General features: G+C 41.3%; 1 protein-coding gene across 1 annotated transcript in view; it reads right to left on the reverse strand.

The window, feature by feature from the left end:
• The window catches only part of LOC148325163 (cadherin-6-like), a 28527-nt gene extending 9212 nt beyond the window's left edge, over positions 1–19315 (reverse strand). Inside the window, exons 1-8 of the mRNA XM_088310528.1 lie at positions 19264–19315; positions 17549–17586; positions 17292–17456; positions 17081–17200; positions 13497–13670; positions 6820–7007; positions 879–1126; positions 187–323 (exon numbers count right to left, since the gene is read on the reverse strand). Of these exons, the coding sequence (XP_088166654.1) occupies positions 187–323; positions 879–1126; positions 6820–7007; positions 13497–13670; positions 17081–17200; positions 17292–17456; positions 17549–17561 (1045 nt within the window). The 5' untranslated portion in view covers positions 17562–17586; positions 19264–19315. The remainder of the gene's footprint in view (positions 1–186; positions 324–878; positions 1127–6819; positions 7008–13496; positions 13671–17080; positions 17201–17291; positions 17457–17548; positions 17587–19263) is intronic.
• Between the last annotated feature and the right edge of the window lie 333 nt (positions 19316–19648).

Below are 19648 nucleotides of genomic sequence, written 5' to 3' on the forward strand. Positions count from 1 at the left end.
GAAAACACTCTGCTCATTTCTTCACCTTTATTTCAATGTGACTTCCTCACGATGAGAAGTCTGAATAAAATTTGACAGTAAAAACTTCTCTATATTGACTATGATGTTGGTGTGAATAACCTCTGCAAGAGAAATAAAAATGTGTCAGCGGAAAGAAATCCCTTAGGTGGCAGTGGAAAGACTTACACATCTCAGTGGCGATGACTGAAATATTATGCAAGGCAGACTCCTCTCTGTCCAGATTTTTAAGAAGGAATAAAGTTCCATTTTCTGGATGGACATTGAACAGATGGTCCATGTCTGTCCGGCGATCAACTGAGTACCTGTGAAAGTCATGCCAAAAATAACGTACATATAACTGTAAAACGTTATATGCTGGTCACACTGCTTAAAGGGACTGCATTTAGAATTTGGTGACCTCTAATGTTGAACTAATAGAATGTAACAACCTCAGTTTGAAGCGTGTGCATTTTGAAACATGCACACCAATTTCTTCAGCAGAGATGCAAGCAAAATGTCATCACAAACAACTTCTAGTATTCCCTCAAACTACAAAATAAGTGCATTGCATTTGTAATATATGCTGTAGTCACCAAATCAGGAAATTTCTTATGAGGTAATTTGTGTCCTTAGGGTATCCGTTGCCGAAAGATGGCAGCGAACCATGTCAGCCGCCCGTAAAGGTGGGGTAGGGTCCATGTAATAAAATTAGCGACTACTCGACCAGTGATTATATCAAAAAATGTCAGTTGATGTGCTGTTTTACATAATGCTGAAATTAATGGTGGGTTTTTAAAATGAATGAAAATTGAAAATAAAAGCAAATTCAATACTTGTCCCTTTTAGCAATACTAGCCACAACGACTGTTTTGTCATACTTGACTGGACTGTGGACTGCATCAGGATCCATAGCACTGACCAAACCCACGACCATTCCCACTGCAGCATCTTCTTTAATCTCCATCAGATAACTGTGTTTGTCAAACACTGGTGGCTCATCTATGTCCTCCACGGCAATCTGAATAGTGGCCATGTCTATGGTGTTTGCAAATGTGAAGCGAGGTATCTGGGTGTTTTGGACCTGGATCTCTCCTACGTAGTGCTGTTTGGTCTCATAATCCAAAGTCTGTAGAAATAACACATAATGAACAAGGTAAATGGTGCTATGTTTGCAGCAGCGCTATCTTGTTTTAAGTCGAGGCATATACTAAACGAGATTTTCAAAATACATTTTAACATCTTCCGAGGTTTATGGCACTCATGTTTATTTGCCACAGAAGCACACTGTATGGGCGTTGTGACGCGTTGAAAGAGAGCAGATGCGCTAGGTTGCACTCTCTCTTGCACACTCTCTGTCTCTCTCTCTCGCTCTCTCTCTGTTACTTCTGAACTCGGTAATATCTTTAAACAAACAAGCGCTTAAAATTCTGGATAAAAATAAACGGCATCATTCCATCATTGCAGAATCCTCAATTAATATACATTACGAGGCTGGATAAAACATTTCCACTCTGTAAAAACGTTTTCCCTTGCTAGGATGCTTTTCACAAAGGGCCCCCGTCAGGAGTCAGGCCTGGAGTTGGGGCTCCCTGGCGAACGCCTGGTGGCTGGGCCTCCACCCCTAGGGGCCCAAAAATATGCTTCGAAGGAAGGAAGTTAATGCAAAGATACACACAAGCAAATGAACGCACCTCTGTATGTAGCACAATGTTCATAGATTTTTGACATATATTAAAACTGTACATAGTTAAATAATTGTAAATACTTTGGTTTTTTTATGCCATAGAAACTAGTACTCTTCATAGACTGTTCCAAATTATGATGCAAATTGGATTTTAAAAGTCAAACCCCATTTTTGTTTGTTTTTCCATTAAACTCATGGGTGGCATTGTGTACCCAGGCTCTGTCGATCATTGACATAAATCTCAGACACCTGTGATAAATAGTCTCTCAGGTGAGCCAAATTAAAGGAATACTGCTCAAAAGTGATGTTCCACATTAAAATCCAGGCCACAAGTTTCAAGTGATTTGGGGAAGAAAAACGATCTCTGCTGCTGAAAAGCGTGAGATAGTACACTAACTTGCTAAGGGTATGAAAACTTGGATATTTCCAAATTACTTATGCAAGATCATCGAACTGGTAAGAAAGCTGTAGCTAATTCAGAGCACATGCGGGTTTGTGTACATGAAGGCAAAATAAGAAAGGTTTCTGCCAGACAACTTCATCGGATCAAGAGAGAAGTTGCTAAAAGGCCATTGCACACCAGCAAAGGTCTTTGAAGCCCGGATGCTTCTGGAGTCCCACGAACCTCATGGTGGAGGATCCTCAAGAAGTTTGTAAGTGTGCTGAGCTCATATTTATCCACCCCTAAGGCACAGATGGTTGCAGTGGACTCTGGAATACATGACGACTAATTTTCAAACAGTTTTGCTTAACAATGAGTGCCGTGCAACCCTTGATGGTCCAGAATAGCAACAATGTCCCAAAAAGGCTGAGACAGCAGCAACGGGGTGGGAGTGTCATGTTAAGGCAGTTGTTCTCAATTATTTTCCGTCACGCCCCCCTACCAAGAAGAAAACAATTCGCGCCTCTCACCCACCTCGCCACCATTTTTTTTACATTTTGTACTAATGTACATTTCCTTTGTATATTGGTGTTAGATTATGTCAATAAAATGCCCCTTAGCAAAGCTAAATTGGTAAGAAATATAATTTTGAGAACTATTACTGTCAAGATCTCGAAACTCAACAAATATTGATGAGATGATAAATATTTACTATATGTTTGGCAGCAAACCTCTTTGTCGTGATGACGTCATCTGTTTCCGTGTTCCAGTCTGAGAGCGTCTGCTAAATGGCTAACGCAGCCGTCGTCTTATTTTATGTTTCGATACGTAACGATTGCAATACAACATTTCTTTTCAGAGCCGCTGGCTCTCCGCCCAAACGCGGTTCGAGTCAGTCTTCGATTAGCACGCTTAGCGCCTCCTCGTTCGCCCCCTCGTTTAGAACGTTACTTGTTACGCAGCCATCTCCATTCTAAACTCACACACACACACGACCACCCGTACCTTGCAGAACAGCAACGTGATGTGTTTTTATATACCCTATTCAGTATTATTTTCCATTGCACTAACTATTCTCTTATTTATCTAATTTATATATTTTATTATTGTTGTATTGCACTGGTAAGATCACTGGGGCAGTTTTTGTCGATCTTTCCGCCGCTTACGATACAATCAACCACAGGAGACTAATGATTAAAGTGGCGAAAGTCATGAAGAACAAGAACATCGTTCAGATTATTGAGTCTCTCCTGAAACACCGCCGTTTCTTCGTCGAGATGAGTGGAAAACAAAGTAGATGGCGTGACCAGAAAAATGGCTTGCCCCAGGGTTCTGTGCTTGCACCTGCGCTCTTCAATTTGTACACAAATGACCAGCCAGAGTTCCGGAACATCAGACGTTTCATATACGCCGACGACCTTTGCATTGCCACACAGGCGAACACCTTCGAAGTTGTTGAAGAGCGACTGACATCTGCTTTGTCACAACTTTCACAATATTACAGGAACAATTTTCTAAACGCCAACCCCGGTAAAACCCAATCTTGCGCATTCCACTTAAAGAACTATCTCGCTAAGCGAGAGCTTAACATCAAATGGGACGGGGTCCCCCTGAAGAAAACCAAATTCCCAGTATACCTTGGCGTGACTCTGGATAGATCGCTAACATTTAGCGAACATGTGTCCAAGCTGCGAAAAAAGTTATCGTCTCGCAACAACTTAGTCAGCATCTTAGCCAACACTAAGTGGGGTGCAAATGCAGACACTTTGCGCATATCATCTTTAGCACTGTGTTTTTCCACCGCTGAATATTGTGCACCAGTCTGGGCACGTTCAAGTCACGCTTCCAAGGTCGATGCTGAACTGAATAAGTGCTGCCGTGTTATCACAGGCACTTTAAAGCCAACACCACTCCCGGCTTTGTACTCTCTATCAGGAATAGCCCCTCCTGTCATCCGCAGGGAGACAATTAGTAAAATCGAACGTCAGAAGCAGCTGGACGACCATCGTCACCCTCTGTTCGGTCACCAGGAGATCGAAGCAAGACTGCCTTCACGACGTGGCTTCAACACAGTTAGAGAACTTCGTGCAAGGACACCTACGAACTACCGTAACACCAGGTGGCAGGAGAGCTACGAGTACCAGAACATCAGTGTACCTAGCCCTTCTGAACACCTACCCCGTGGTTCAGACCTACCAAGGAAACATTGGGTCGCGCTCAATCGAGCGCGCTCTCAGGTTGCCAAGACGGGAGACAACCTGCACCGATGGGGATTCGCCGACTCAGCAAGATGAGAGTGTGGCGAAGCCATCCAAACCCTCGACCATCTGCTTCGACACTGCCCAGCAGGCCCAAGGTGCTCAGAAGAAGACCTACGAGATGCCACCGATACTGCCATTCGCTGGGTGGAAAGATGGGCTGATAAGCTATGAATGATTGCACTGGAGAGGGGAGCTCTCTAATCTTGTTGCACACTTAAGTACAATGACAATAAAGGGATTTCTGATTTCTGATTGTTGCTGCTGCTGAGCACGGACTTAGATAAAGTAGAAATAAAGCTCATAACTGCTGCGACGCAGACTTAGATATAATATAAATAAAGCTCATACTGCTGCGACGCAAGATAACTTGGCGGCTAGCATTCAACTAGCGCGGAAAGAAATTACTTTCGGCACAACGGGCGGCAGGGTGACGCTTTTCGTTTTTGTTTTTAAATCAGTACTGCAGACCTACTGCGGAAACTCGAGGCACCAACCACAGCGTTGACTATCTCAAATTTGCGTTGCCTGAGATCGCAATTTCTGTCCCAAAACGATCGTTTAGCTGTACTACGGCGGAAAAAAAGCATGTACCCCACGGTCACACGCGCCCCCCCCCCCAGCATCGCACCACGCCCCCCCCCCCCCACTATTTGAGAATCACTGTGTTAAGTGCTGTAATCATGGGGTGAGAGAGCCACGTTTTGGCCATCATCAACACCAGTCTTTGGTGATGCACATGCACTTACGATCTTTCTTGGTTGAACACAATATCATGGAGGTTTTCCAGTCAGGTTTCAAGAAAATGCATTGCACAGAGTCTGCCCTCTTACGAGTTTTGAATGATATTCTCCTTGCAAACAACACTGGAGATTATGTGTGTCTTTTTTGTTAGATCTAACTGGATCGTTCGACACGGTGGACCACAGTATTCTCGTTTACAGTTTGGTAGCGCTCTAGAGTGGTTTAGATCCTATTTGACTGGCAGGACCTTTTGTGTTCCTCTAGGTTGCAATGAGTCCCACTCCTCCTTCAGAGTCAGAATCAGAATGTTGTATTGTCATTGTACTTAATGTACAATGAAATTGGAGAGCTACCCTCTCCATTGCAAATCTAATAAATAATTTAATTATATATAACAATTAAACTAATAAAAGATTAAATAATGAATAATTATGAAATAAAATAAAAATATATTTAAAAAAACATTTCCTAAGGAATGAGCTTCCATTAAATGTTAGGCAAGCCTCCTCCTTGTCCACTTTTAAAACTAGTTTGAAGACACATTTTTATTCTTTAGCTTGCGACTCACCATGAGAAACACTACAGTTTCTGCTGTTCTTCTGGTATCTATTCTTTATGTGTTTTAATTTGTGTTATAATTTTCCGCTAATTTACTTTATACCATATGGAAAGCGCTTTGTAACAGCTCCAGTTGTGGTGAAATGCGCGAAATAAATAATGTTTTATTGTATTGTATAAAAAAAAAAAATCTTCATGAATAACATTGCCCCATTTCATGCTGCAAACAACACCAATGAGTCACTGGCTGCTATGGGCATGAGAGAAGAGAAACTGATGGTTTGGCCACCATCTTCTCCTGACCTCAACCCTATTGAGATCCGCTGAAGCATCATCAAGCAAACGATCTATGAAGGTAGAGGACAATTCATATCCATGCAGCATCTCTGGGACGCTATTCTAACATTCAAAAAAGCAATTAAACCTGAAACTCTCCAAGAGCTCATGAGTGCAATGGATGCCAGGCTTATTAAAATGATATCAAGCAAGGGGTCCAATATTGACATTTAACTAGGCCTGTTTATTCAAAAGCTATTTCAATCAAAAGTATTTTATTTTACAAGGTCTTATAATGCTACAAATTTAACATTTGACCATTTTGAGTTCTTTCAGACGATAAAATGAAATGAAAAATGAAATGCTGTTGCACTTAATAAATTTATAAATAACAATAACTTATAAATAAAATAAATAACTCAAAGTACACTACTTTTGAAATTATTTGAAATTAACAGCTGATTATAGTAACTGACTTTTTCATCAATTATTCATGAAAATTTAAGTCAAATGTACTTTGCTTAATAATTTGAAATGTAGTGTACGTTTGAGCTATTATAAAACCAAAAATTATTGGTTTCCAAAGTCGAAGTTTTACTAGAAATACGACTTCACAAAACCCTCTAGTTACCCCCCCCCCTCCTCCCCCAGAAACAACATTTTCAGTTAAACTTGCTTGTGTTCTACAGCAGATTACTAAAGAATGACAAATGAATGGTAGATAAAAATAAACTTTTTTTATCTGATGAAAGAAGACAATCTTTGGTAGGATCCGTGTCATTATAGTGAAAGAACACAATATTCTGTGGACTTCAAAATAGGTCAAAATTGTCTAAAATGGATGGTAATCAGGGGCTTGGTAGTGTTAAAAATAACTGGCATTCAATGAGTGAAAAACAAAAGTCTTGTTTTCTTACCTTGCGGACAGTTATAACACCTTCCTGGGTTTCTTTATTGGTGAATATGTCAAACATGTCCAGGGCATTTCCACTAATGATTGTGAAATACATCTCTGCGTTCATTCCGATGTCTCTATCTGTGGCTTTAATCCTCCCAACGTCAGTGCCAGGTATGGACAATTCAGAAATTCTGAACTGGTATATACCTAAACAAAAATACATCTTCCTGAGATTTTGAAAGATTATCAAAATATCAGCATGCTCAATCATAATTTCCACATTTTTGAAGGTACTATTTATTGTTTTCTATTTCATTTAGAAGCTGAAGTTATGATATAAATAAAGTTTTATTTTATTGCATCACATAAGGCAAAGCTATTCAAAGCAGCTTTATTTATACAGTACATTTGCAACATAAGGTAACTCAGTGTGCTTCTCATTATGCCGCTCCCTCCCTCTGAAATGAGCTTCCATTTTAAGATCCCTCTCTGTCCACTTTTAAAAGTCATTTGAAGACGCATTTTTATTTTTTGGCTTTCGGCCCAAGAGGAGACATAGAGTCAGATGGCAGACAGAGGGCTTGCACCGCTAGGGCAGAGCCAAAGAGTACCTGTAGGGATGTTGGGAAATAAGAGGGACACAAGGGGCAGGTACTGAGGAAGGTAAACTCTGATGAAAGGATCTAATTTCATGGAGACATCACTTAAGATTACGTAACGCCATAGTTGCGAGTAAAACGTGAGTGGCTGAATTAATAGGATGGTTGTTTTTTGCCATGGTGACAAATGCTGCATACACCAACCGGTATGGTATGGTGATTTTAACATTAATTGGTCTGACATGAATGGTAAACAAAAATTAAAATAATTAATAACCAAACTCAACTGATGATTACAGGGCCAACTAAAATAACAAGAAAAACCAAGACCCTTATTGGCATGGTTTTCTCAAGTAAACCAAGAACGTATCTCAAGGGCTTACAATCTAATAACAGGACTCTCAGACCATAACTTAATTTTAGAGTTAGAAGAAACTCCTACAGTATTTTGGTAATCCCAATGGCAGTACCAATCCAATCCCGTCAAGATGATTATTCCTTAATCAAAAACTGTTTGAAACAGAACTAAATAACTAACTGAGAGGAGATAATTTCGAGATAATTAATTAATAAATCAGGGCTGATCGAAATATTATAATAAAGATAATACCCTACGATGGTTAAATAATGAAATTAGAAAAATTATAAAGTGTCATGATTTAGCATTAAAAAAAATTCCCCGCAATCAAGATTTAACACAGATCATTTAACATATAAAAGCTGAAGAAATAAAATGTAAGAACTTGGCAAAGCAAAAGTCTTATACTATAGTCAACTAATAGACAATGAAAGGGGCAAAAATAATTCCCTACGGAAACATTTGAATAACCTGACCAATAAGACAACTAAACAAAAAGGAATAAAATACCTTATTGTACAAGGAACATAATAGATGTATATTAATAATTCTGCCAGTATGGCCAATGAGTTTAATTCTTATTTTCTTCCTGTCACGTAATGGGTTGAGGTAGGTGAGGACCCAAACGCAGGGAAGCCAGGCAGGGGTAACTTAAAGGGCATTTAATAAACAGAAAACAAAAGGCAAACGAGGAACTTGAAAAAACTGGACAACGACAGGAAACCAACGACAGAACAGGCAACAGGGACAAGCGACAGGGACAAGCAACAGTGACAATGACAATGGACCAACAAGAACTGAAAGCAACTAGGGAACTAAATACAACAAATTGACGAGACAACGAGGAGCACCTGGACAAGACACGGAGGGTTGGAAAGACCGGATTGGTTAACACAAGGGCTTGGGTAAACGAACACAGGTGGACACAATAGACAAGACGAGACAAGACACAGGAACACAAGGCCAAAACATGAAACTAAATATTAAACCAAAAATAACAAATACAAATCATGACACTACCATCAGAAATGGACTTATCTAATGATTTTAAACTACTGCAAAACTCAAATGATGTTACTCAAAATGAGTCAATTAATTATTTTCATATTAAGGAGATCCAGGAAACAAGATCATTGGAAATAATTGCTAAGATGTTCTATTCCAAAACAAATGACAATGTAACACTCTTTTTCCTGGGGGTGGTGAGTGTTATTCTGCAATCGGAGTTCGTGGGTGAAAGACCAGCACATGTAGAGGGAATAGCTCGAAATCAGACTTTTATTCAATCGTCGGCTCTCTTTCCAACGCGCCTTGCGCCACCACTCTCACCCTCATTCCATCACCATAGATATCCCTCCGCCAATACAACGCCACAACAATAGATCCCCTAAATAACAAGTAAAATAGATCTAAACAAATATAGATATGTAAAAATAAGTCATCTTGCAATAATATGAGTTATTCCTTTCTAAAATGACACTGTACCATACTGGCTGGACGACTGACACATTTAGTTAACCTTTTGATAAGAATTTGCACATTTCCGTTGGCCTGGTAAAAGGCAGTTTTCATACCTATATTTAAGGCAAGACGTCAGAACTCCATGTGTATTTATCGGACAATATCCATTTCACCAATGCTGTCTAACGTGATCGAGCACATGGTTGCATCTCATTATATGGAACATATAAAAACAATAAAAGGGCTTCTCCTCTCTCAGGACATTGCTGTTTTGTGGAAAATGTCAAATAATTCATGGATCGGTGCAACGTAGTAGGGGCTGTATTCCTGGACCTTAAAAACATCTTTGAGCTAGTCAATCATAGCCTACTTCCATACAAATTACAACATTTGTATATTTCTAAACAGACAATTTATTGGTTTGGTAGACTATTATGAAAAATCCAGTCAACAGTGATGGAACATTGTGATTTTCCCGGAATGTTGTAAAAGTGATGATTTAAAAATGTAAATATTGGTAATTTTTTGAAAAAGTACTGCAGATTGATAATTACTTGATTCCTAATTATTATCCTGAACATGCTCTGTCTTAACATAAATTTGTATCAGTATGAGCCAATCCTAACTGGTTGCCAGCCAATTGAGAGCACACATAGGCGGACAACCATCCAAGGGGCAATTTAGAGTGTCCAATCAACCTGACATGCATGTTTTTGGAATGCGGGAGGAAACCAGAGTACCTGGAGGAAACCCACGCAGGCACGGGGAGAACATGCGAACTCCAATAACTCCGGAAGGCCGGAGCCGGAATTGAACAATTGCATATCAAGATGGCGGCACGCATGGACGCAGCGGCTAACGGCTCTCCCTTCAAGTGGTCTTTATTACTTTTTATTTATGTTTGCTCGGTCTTATTAACACCAACTGTGGCACAGTATCGATATACCCGTCAGGACATCGTGGACGTTGGATATCGATACAAAATGACCATCTCAGAGGAATTTTGTTATGATCGCAAAATTCCTGACGAACTAGCGAGGCTGCCCGGCTCACCGTGGATTGTCATCGGGACCGGGAGGCGACGCAGACGACGGAGGGAGAGGAAGCAGAAGCGGGGCTGCAGGGCCAGTCTCCTACTAAAGCTACGACAGCAGCCCCACAAGCAACCATTGCCGAGTCTCTACCTCACCAACGCCAGATCCGTGGTCCATAAAATCGACGATCTGGGATTACAAATCCTAGGAAACCGCTATGTGCGAGACAGCAGTGTGATCGTCATCACGGAATCCTGGCTGCACGCCAACGTCCCCGACGCTAGCATCCAGCTGGCTGGGCGCTCGCTACATCGCGCGGATTGGACGAGGGACACCGGTAAGAGCAGGGGCGGGGGCTCTGTGTTTACGTGCATGAGAACTGGTGCAACAACAGCGTGATCGTTGAAAAGCACTCTTCCCCCGACATCGAGTACATGTCCGTTAAATGCCGGCCTTATTTCCTCTCAAGGGAGCTAACTGTAGTGCTCGTCACGGCTGTTTACATCCCTCCTGATGCTAACACTAGCGCGGCGCTCTCGCTACTCACGTGCGTCATCGATAAACAACAGCAGGCATCCAAACTGTGTCCCTGAACAAGACCATACGGACCTTCCCAAACGCGAAACCCTGTATGTCCAGCCAGGTTCGCTCTGCTCTTTGATCATTAGGACCTTGATGTTTACACACAATGTGTACTGGACTACTACATCAAGTTCTGCATCGAAACTGTGTCCCTGAACAAGACCATACGGACCTTCCCAAACGCGAAACCCTGTATGTCCAGCCAGGTTCGCTCTCTCCTCAAGGCCCGTGCCTTCAGGTCAAGTGACAGAGCCCTGTACAGTGTGGCTCGTGCTGACCTGAAAAAAGGCATAAAGCTAGCCAAGACGGACTACAAGAGGAGGCTGGAGTCCTACCTTGCCAGCAACAGACCACAGGAGGTGTGGAAGTGTCTACAGAGCATCACCAACTACCGAGGCAGCAGCATGACGTCTGTAGACCCGAGTGCGGCGCTGGCAGAGGAGCTAAACTGCTTCTTTGTTCGCTTTGACTCACTCCAACCGTCACACCCCCGCACTCCATGCCTCAACTCCCCCTCACTCACCATAGAGAGACACGATGTGAGGCGTGCGCTCCTGGCTATTAACCCCAGGAAAGCTACTGGACCCGACGGAATACCAGGCAAGGTCCCCAGAGCATGTGCCCACCAACTATCACATGTTTTTTGCGGGATCTTCAACCGCTCCCTGGCTCAAGCAGTCATCACCTCCTGCTTGAAAATTTCCACCATTATTCCTGTCCCCAAAAAGTCACCCGCAGTCCTCCTGAATGACTACCGTCCTGTTGCTGTCACGCCAGTCATCATGAAGTGCTTCGAGAGACTGGTTCTCCAGCACATCAGGGACTGCCTTCCTCCCACTCTGGACCCCTACCAGTTTGCATAACTAACAGATCCACTGAGGACGCCATCGACACTGCTCTGCATGTTGTGCTGGGCCATCGGGAACAACAGCAGAGCTAAGCCAGGATGCTCTTTGTGGACTACAGCTCGGCATTCAAAACAATCATCCCAGACATCCTCGTCTCCAAACTGGATATTCTCGGCCTCCCTGCCCTCATACGCATCTGGATTAAGGACTTTCTGACCAACAGACCCCAGACTGTGTTGCTCGGCCCCTACACGTTTTCCACCCGAACGCTGAGCACTGGTTCCCCTCAAGGAAGCATGCTGAGCCCTCTCCTATACGCCCTCTCCACGTCTGTCGTCAAATTTGCTGACGATACGACAGTGGTCGGTCTGATCTCGAAAGGTGACGGGGCAGCCTACAGGGAGGAGGTCCAGAGACTATCAGCTTGGTGTGAGGACAACAGACTGCAACTCAACATTGCAAAAACAAAGGAGATCGTCATCGACTTTAGGAGGAACAAGACTGTGCCCCCCCTCTCTACATCAAAGGTGAATTTGTGGAGAGGGTTCACACATTCAAGTTCCTGGGAGTACAGATCTCCGATGACCTTTCTTGGACACACAACACCACAGCAATGGTAAAGAAGGTCCACCAGCGTCTGCACTTTCTGAGGGTTCTCAGGAAATTCAACCTGGACAAGAAGCTGCTGCTAGCCTTCTACCACTCATCCATTGAGAGCCTGCTGACCTACTGTGTCTCCACCTGGTACAGCAGCTGCACTGAGGCAGACCGAGTGAGGCTCCAGAGGACAGTCAAAATGCCGTAGAGGATTATAGGCTGCCCTCTCCCCTCGCTGTCGGACATCTACACCACCTGGTGCCTCAGCAGGGCTCTCAATATCGTCAAGGACAATACTCACCCGAACTCACACCTGTTTAACCTGTTGCCCTCTGGCAGGCGCTACAGGTGCATCAAATCAAAGACTAATAGACTGAAAAACAGTTTCTTCCCGAGAGCCATCTCCATTCTGAACTCTCACACACACACACGACGACCCTTACCTTGCAGAACAGCAACGTAATGTGTTTTTATTTATCCAATTTCGTATTATTTTCCATCTCATTATTTATTCTTTTATTTATCTAATTTATATATTTGATTAAATTATTGTTGTATTGCACTGGAGAGGGGAGCCCTCTAATCTCGTTGCACACTTGAGTACAATGACAATAAAGGGATTTCTAATTCTAATCTAATCTAATAATAACGCAAATAATTATACCATGCAATTGTGTGGACTTGCATGTTCTCCCCATGCTTGTGAGGATTTTCTCCCGATACGCCGGTTTCCTTACATATTCCAAGAACAAGCATGGTAGCTCATTTGAACACTCTAAATACGGAGCGTAAAGGGGTGATTGTGAATGTCAATGTTTTTTTTCTATGTATGCCCTGCGATTGGTTGGCAGTCAGTTCAAGGTGTACCCCGCCCACTGGTTGAAGTCAGTTGGGATAGGCTCCAGCACACCCGCAACCCTTGTTAGGATAAGCGATTCAGATAATGGATGGGTGGACGGAGGGAACATGAATAAAGGTAAGGTGCACACATTTTGTATCAAACTGGTACTTAACATTTTTGCAGTGCCCATAAAGTAGTTTCAAAATGATAATCCCTGCTATTATTGTCTGAAGCTATGAATGTTGATGGTTGTTTGTCAAAATGTGCACCCTGCCTCTCCCCCAAAGTCAGCTGGGATAGGCTTCAGCTCATTCGTGATCCTGAACAGGATAAGTAGTAAAACAACAACAACAAAAATTCATGATGGAGGTCTTACTATGAGTGAAGCGTGGTGGGTTGTCGTTGACATCAGTGAGGGAGATGTTAACTACCGTGGTCCCGGTGAGACCTCCTCTATGTCCAGCCATGTCTTTGACCTCTATTACTACTTGATAGTGCTCCCTCTGCTCACGGTCCATGTCGCTTGGACCCAAAGCAGTCCTGATCACACCTAAACAAAAATGCTTTTGTTAAATCCAGCAAAGGTTTTTTTCATTGATGACTTTGTCTTTCATATATTACAATTGTACAAAAAAAAACAATAAATTTCCCAGTCACCTTTGCATGTGTGGATTAAAAATGTACTCCCGCTGGCTAATATTTTAGGTGCAAATGTGACCATTTAAGGCCAGTCAGATACTGTTTAAGACTTTTATTTTTCAATGTGATCTCTTTTTAAAATAAAATATGAACATATCGAGTATTCTCAATGGAATGCAGACATTCGCTGCTGAAGTGTTCACTGTCATCATACCAAAAATGTGGCAGGTCACAAGATGGGACCTGTGATGTTTCTCTTCAATGTATCGGGAAAATCAAGACTTCATTAAAATCAGTGAGCAGAAGGACAATGAATAAATTATGTTTATTTTGTTGTGTTTGTTGTCTATTTTTGCATCATTACTTTGTATTTTTCTTCTTTGTTTCCTACAGCATTGATTCTCAACTGGCGGGACTGGACTAGAGGGTGACACAGGAGTAGATTTCCACTCTGGTCCAATTCACACTCTGACAGAAAAAAAATTGTCACGTCCTAATCCCTGACCATAGTGTAAAAAAACAAAAAAAAAACATAAATCCTGTCCAATAACGCTGAAAATGTCTTCCATTCTGGTGGTGGATTTCCGCAAGCGTCGGCACTCTCCACCTGCACCAGTGAATATCCAGGGAACAGACGTTGAGAGGGTCTCAACTTACAAGTACCTGGGTGTTCATCAGAACAATAAACTGGACTGGAGCGACAACACAGACGCTCTCTATAGGAAGGGTCAGAGCAGACTCTTCCCACTCAGGAGGCTGAGGTCCTTTGGCGTTCGGGGAACACTCCTCAGGAACTTCTATGACTCGGTGGTTTCATCAGTCATCTTCTATGGAGTGGTCTCCTGGGCAGGAGGCATCTCGGGCCGGGACAAAAAGAGACTGGACAAACTAGTGAGGAGGGCCAGCTCTATCCTGGGCTGCTCCCTGGACTCTGTGGACTCAGTGGGGGGCAGGAGGATGACGGCAAAACTGTCATCAATGCTGGACAACCCAGCCCACCCACTCAATGACATTCTGAGAACACTCCACAGCTCCTTCAGTGATAGACTGTCACACCCTCGCTGTACCAAAGAAAGATTTCGCCGCTCCTTCCTGCCGACTGCTGTCAGACTTTTTAACAAAAACATTGGGTCAGGCCTACAAACGGGAGGGCATTAGTGCAATTGTGCAGTCCTAGGATGCAATATACACTACTACTGTACTTTCAGCCAATGGTGTACTTAAATATTGACCAATGATGTATTTTGTTTACCATTACAGTATTCTTATAACAGTACTTCTATCACTGCAGTATTTCTACCATTGCAGGACGTTCACTATTACAGTACTTTTATCATTGCAGTACTTTTATCATTGCAGTATTTTTCTATCGTTGCAGTACTTTTACTATTACAGTACTTTTACCATTGCAGTATATTTCATCATTGCAGTACTTTTTACCATTACAGTACTTTTATCATTGCAGTATTTTCCATCATGCAGTACTTTTCTATCATTTCAGTACTCTTACCATTACAGTACTTTTGTCATTGCAATATTTTTATCATTGCAGTATTTTCAATCATTCAGTAGTTTTTATCATTACAGCGTTTCCCCCTCTGTATAATGGACAGGCATTAGGAGTGTTTCCTTACACTTAGATACGTTTATACTGTGTACATTTGCATGCTTTTTATGAATGTCTGCTGCTAATGTTATACATTAACGGCTACATTACGCCGCCGACTCTGTGTGATCTATATCTTTGCTGCTGTAACACCTCAAATTTCCCCATTGTGGGACTAATAAAGGACATCTTTATCTTTATCATTCCTCTGCTACTCCCATTTTGGAGGTCAGCTACATTAAAAAAAAAAAATAATAATAATAATTATATATATATATATATCCTGTACAGGGGGGAGGGTGCTGGAGCCTATCCCAGCTGACTACGGGCGAAAGGCGCACGACACCCTGAACTGGTCGCCAGCCAGACACAGGGCAGACATAGACACTGTCACTGAGTGGGAACTGAACCCACGCTGCCCGCACACAACTCGGGTGAGTGTACCACTACACCATCAGTGACCATATATATATATATATATATATATATTTTATATATATATATATTTATATATATATATATATTTTATATATATATATATATATATATATTTTTTTTTTAACAGTTTGTTTCCCCCTTACTCCTCGTGGGCTCTCACTATTTTGTTATTATCATTTTTATCATTATTATTAACATGAAAGAGAGAACAAATTGGAAAAAAATTAAATGTCGTTCTAGTTAGCTCCTGTAAACTTTTTATCTTGTGATTAAAGGTAAAGTTGATTCCCATCCAGTGGGAACCTGCGAGATTCATGAAAAAATGTCAACATCTAGTTGGGACCCAAAAGTGGGTCGCAGACAACTTGTAAAAAAATCATATATGCATGAATTTCATATTATACATATGTATTTCGGAACAGTACGGAGGCTTAAGTGTTCTCATAGAACAGACAGTATTGGGTCAATCTCATGAATTGTTATTCACTTATACTTTAGTCACTAGCTTGTGTGTTAATGAATACAGTGCAGCTCAGCCATTGGCTAACGGACATCGTAGCTAGCAACATGCTTTTGGCGGTATGTAAAATTCATTTCGAATTCAGCAGAATTTAAAAAAGAACATGTATTTTCAGCGGCTATTTTAAAAAAGGCTTTATTGTTCTCAACATCGATAAAATGGGTTGGGACTTTGCAACAATAGGAAGATGTGGTTCACTGGGTGACAACAGTTGAAAACCAATGTCCCACAGTATGAGTGGTGGTTTGTTTTCTTTCATATTTGTAATAAATTGGGGGGGATAGGTATCTGGGTCACATTGGCTGACTGGTGAGCACATCCACATCACAGTTCAAAGATTGTGGGTTCACATCCTGGCTCTGGCCTTCCTGTGTTGAGTTGCCATGTTCTCCCTGTGCCTGTGTGAGTTTTCTCTGGTTACTCTGGTTTCCTCCCACATTCCAAAAACAAACATGGTAGGTTAACTTGGCACTTTATATTGTCAATAGGGGTGAATGTGAGTGTGAATGTTTGTTGGTTTAAATGGGCACTGCGATTGGCTGGTGATTAGTTTAGGGTGTACACAGCCTCTAGCCCAAAATTCAGCTTGGATAGGCTCCAGAACACCCACGGCTATAGTGAGGATAAGATGTGCAGAGAATAAAGGGTTAAATGGGGCTACATGGTCCATTTAGTCCAACATTTCTCTACTCTATATAGTCTATGGAGAAGACGGCAGTTTGATCTCTGTCCTCCCATTGCTCCATGAAATACTAACCTGTATTTGGCTCAACAGAAAAGTATGGATGCCCTTGTTTGATACTGTACACTAGTTTAGCACTGTTCCCATACATGTTGTCATCTGCATCTGTAGCTGTCACACAGATGACTGATGTACCTAAAACGTATTCAGAAGACACATTTTAATGTAACAGGAGAAGATTAATGAATATAATGCCAATTGATGCACAGGTAAAACCACCCCTTACCTATTTCAGACCACTCAGGTACACTGGCAGTATAAAATTCTTCGCTGAACTGAGGCTCATTATCATTGATGTCATGGAGTTTGACAGTAAACTCCATCTCTGGTTCTAACATTTTGCCTGTGATTTTATTGACAACTGTTGCTCTGAGGATATAAAACGCCTTCTCTTCCCGATCCAGGCGGCGCGTGGCATGCAGGTCACCGTTAGTCTCATCAATAACAAAGATGGTGCCTGCACCCTCGCCAGAGAGAACATACCTGACAAGGCCATTCCCGCTGTCTTGGTCTGACTGGAGCTGCAGTGCATACAAAAACACAATAAGCCATTGTTACAGTGTATTGTATTTCTGATTTTACCAATCAATTGACATGCATTGAAGCTTAGATGATCATGGCCTTAAATAAAACCACTCTCATTTCCAAATCACAAAAAGTATTTTTATTTGTGCTATAGAGCAATTACATTTTTAATTAATTAATCGCAAAAAAACTGTAATTAATTGCCATTAATGTCATTTTTTCTATTTCTATTTTTTTGTGAAGCTTTAAACAGGTATTTACTTGAATATATTGCAATTAATGTAAAGTCATCAAATATGAAGTGTATTTTAAATCAAAGACTGTTCTAATAGCTTTCTTTGATACTTGAATACGATCTAAACAGAGTCATTTTTACATGAATTTTTGTTAGAAACAATTCTGAAAATGTATACATTTAGTTCTTCCCATAATCACCACTCTCCAGCAGTGTTGGTTTGAAAGGACCAGTGGTAACTAAGACAGTGTGTTTTGTTCTGAGATGATATGCTAAAGATGTACAGCTAATATGGAAGTGTTTGAATTTGGCTTTACAAGATATGCAAATTTATTTTTGAGTTTAATGAGTTAAAATATTAAATCATGTGAATTTCTTTAATTAATCTTGAGTTAATGCTTTCATTTTGACAACCCTAATTTTTTACTGATTAGCCTTTAGATAAATTAAAACGGATAATTGCATCCAAATTTTCCATCAAGTTCTGAGGGTAACTGTTATCTGCGTTCCAAAATTTTTTTACGCACGCACAAAGGCTGTATGGCTAAAATCAATTAAATTTGGGTTAAAAAAAAGTTACATTTATTTCCAAATGAATGAACCTGAAAAGAAACATTTTACTTGCAACAAAAGCAAAACAATGTTCTTAGTGTTATAATAAATGGTATGTTATTTTGTTATGTAAAGGAGGAAGAGTTTTCACAGGGTACTCGGTCTGTTTTAAAATTTGCTCAGTAAGTCAGTGTAATGGCTAGTGAAAGTGGGGCATTGTGATTTCCTAAGAATGTTGCAAACGTGATTTGAAAATGTAGAGATTCGTAGAAATTAAGTAGTATATTTATATTTGGCCGGCACGATGGACAACTGGTTAGCACATTCACCTCACAGTTCAGAGGTGCAGGATTCGCTCTGGCCTTCCTGTGTGGAGTTTATGTACATGTGCTCTCCGTGCCTGTGGGAGTTTTCACCGGGAACTCCGGTTTCCTCCCACATTCCAAAAACATGCTTGGTAGGTTGATTGAACACTCCAAATTATCCCTAAGCGTGATTGTGTGGATGAATGGTTTGTCTACATGTGCCCTGTGATTGTCTGACAACCAGTTCAGGGTGTACCTCGCCTATTGCCCGAAGACTGCTGGGACAGGCTCCAGCAGTTTCGCGACCCTCGTGAGGAGAAGCGGATCAGAAATCATATTTCTGTTTCCTTGTCATATTATTGTGGATAATTATTGGAAAATCATGAACGTAATCAATGTGTTCTCAGTGCTAAAGTTCATTATTAATAAAAACGTGATTTGAAGTGCAAACCATAATTTGAGCAAATGTTATTTCAGAAGTGTGTGTCAAAACCTAGGCTCTCATCAGTATTCAAGAAGTACATAAGCTCTAAGTTTCAAAGCAGTTGGTGACCCCTGCAATAAACTAAAACATTCCTTACCTTTCCGATGTACTGGTAGTCACTGCCTGTGTATTCCTCTTGCAGGAAAAACTGATTCCACAGCCAGCCTCGTCTAACTCTCTTGGGTAGCTCCTTTTCCAGAATGCCCTTAGAAGCTTCTTCCCCTGCTGAGTCTGCCCTCATTCCATTCAAAGATAAACCATACCAAGGAAGACTTAGCCATAGCAAGCTAATTAAGATAGTTCTAATTTTTTTTCCCATTTAGTTTGATTTTAGGTGAGTCGTGCTATTTTCCAAGCTTTAAATAGTGAGGTGGGTCGAACAGGAAGAGTCAAGTTTTCACTGTAAAATGAAACAGAGAAACAGGCATGGCTTTAAGAAAAAAATAAAAATGGATGAAAATCAACTTGATACAATGCTAAAA

The sequence above is a fragment of the Idiotropiscis lumnitzeri genome, chromosome 12 (genome assembly GCF_059441095.1).
Source record: "Idiotropiscis lumnitzeri isolate Australia: NSW breed Sydney's pygmy pipehorse chromosome 12, RoL_Ilum_1.0, whole genome shotgun sequence".
Taxonomy (NCBI): Eukaryota; Metazoa; Chordata; class Actinopteri; order Syngnathiformes; family Syngnathidae; genus Idiotropiscis; species Idiotropiscis lumnitzeri.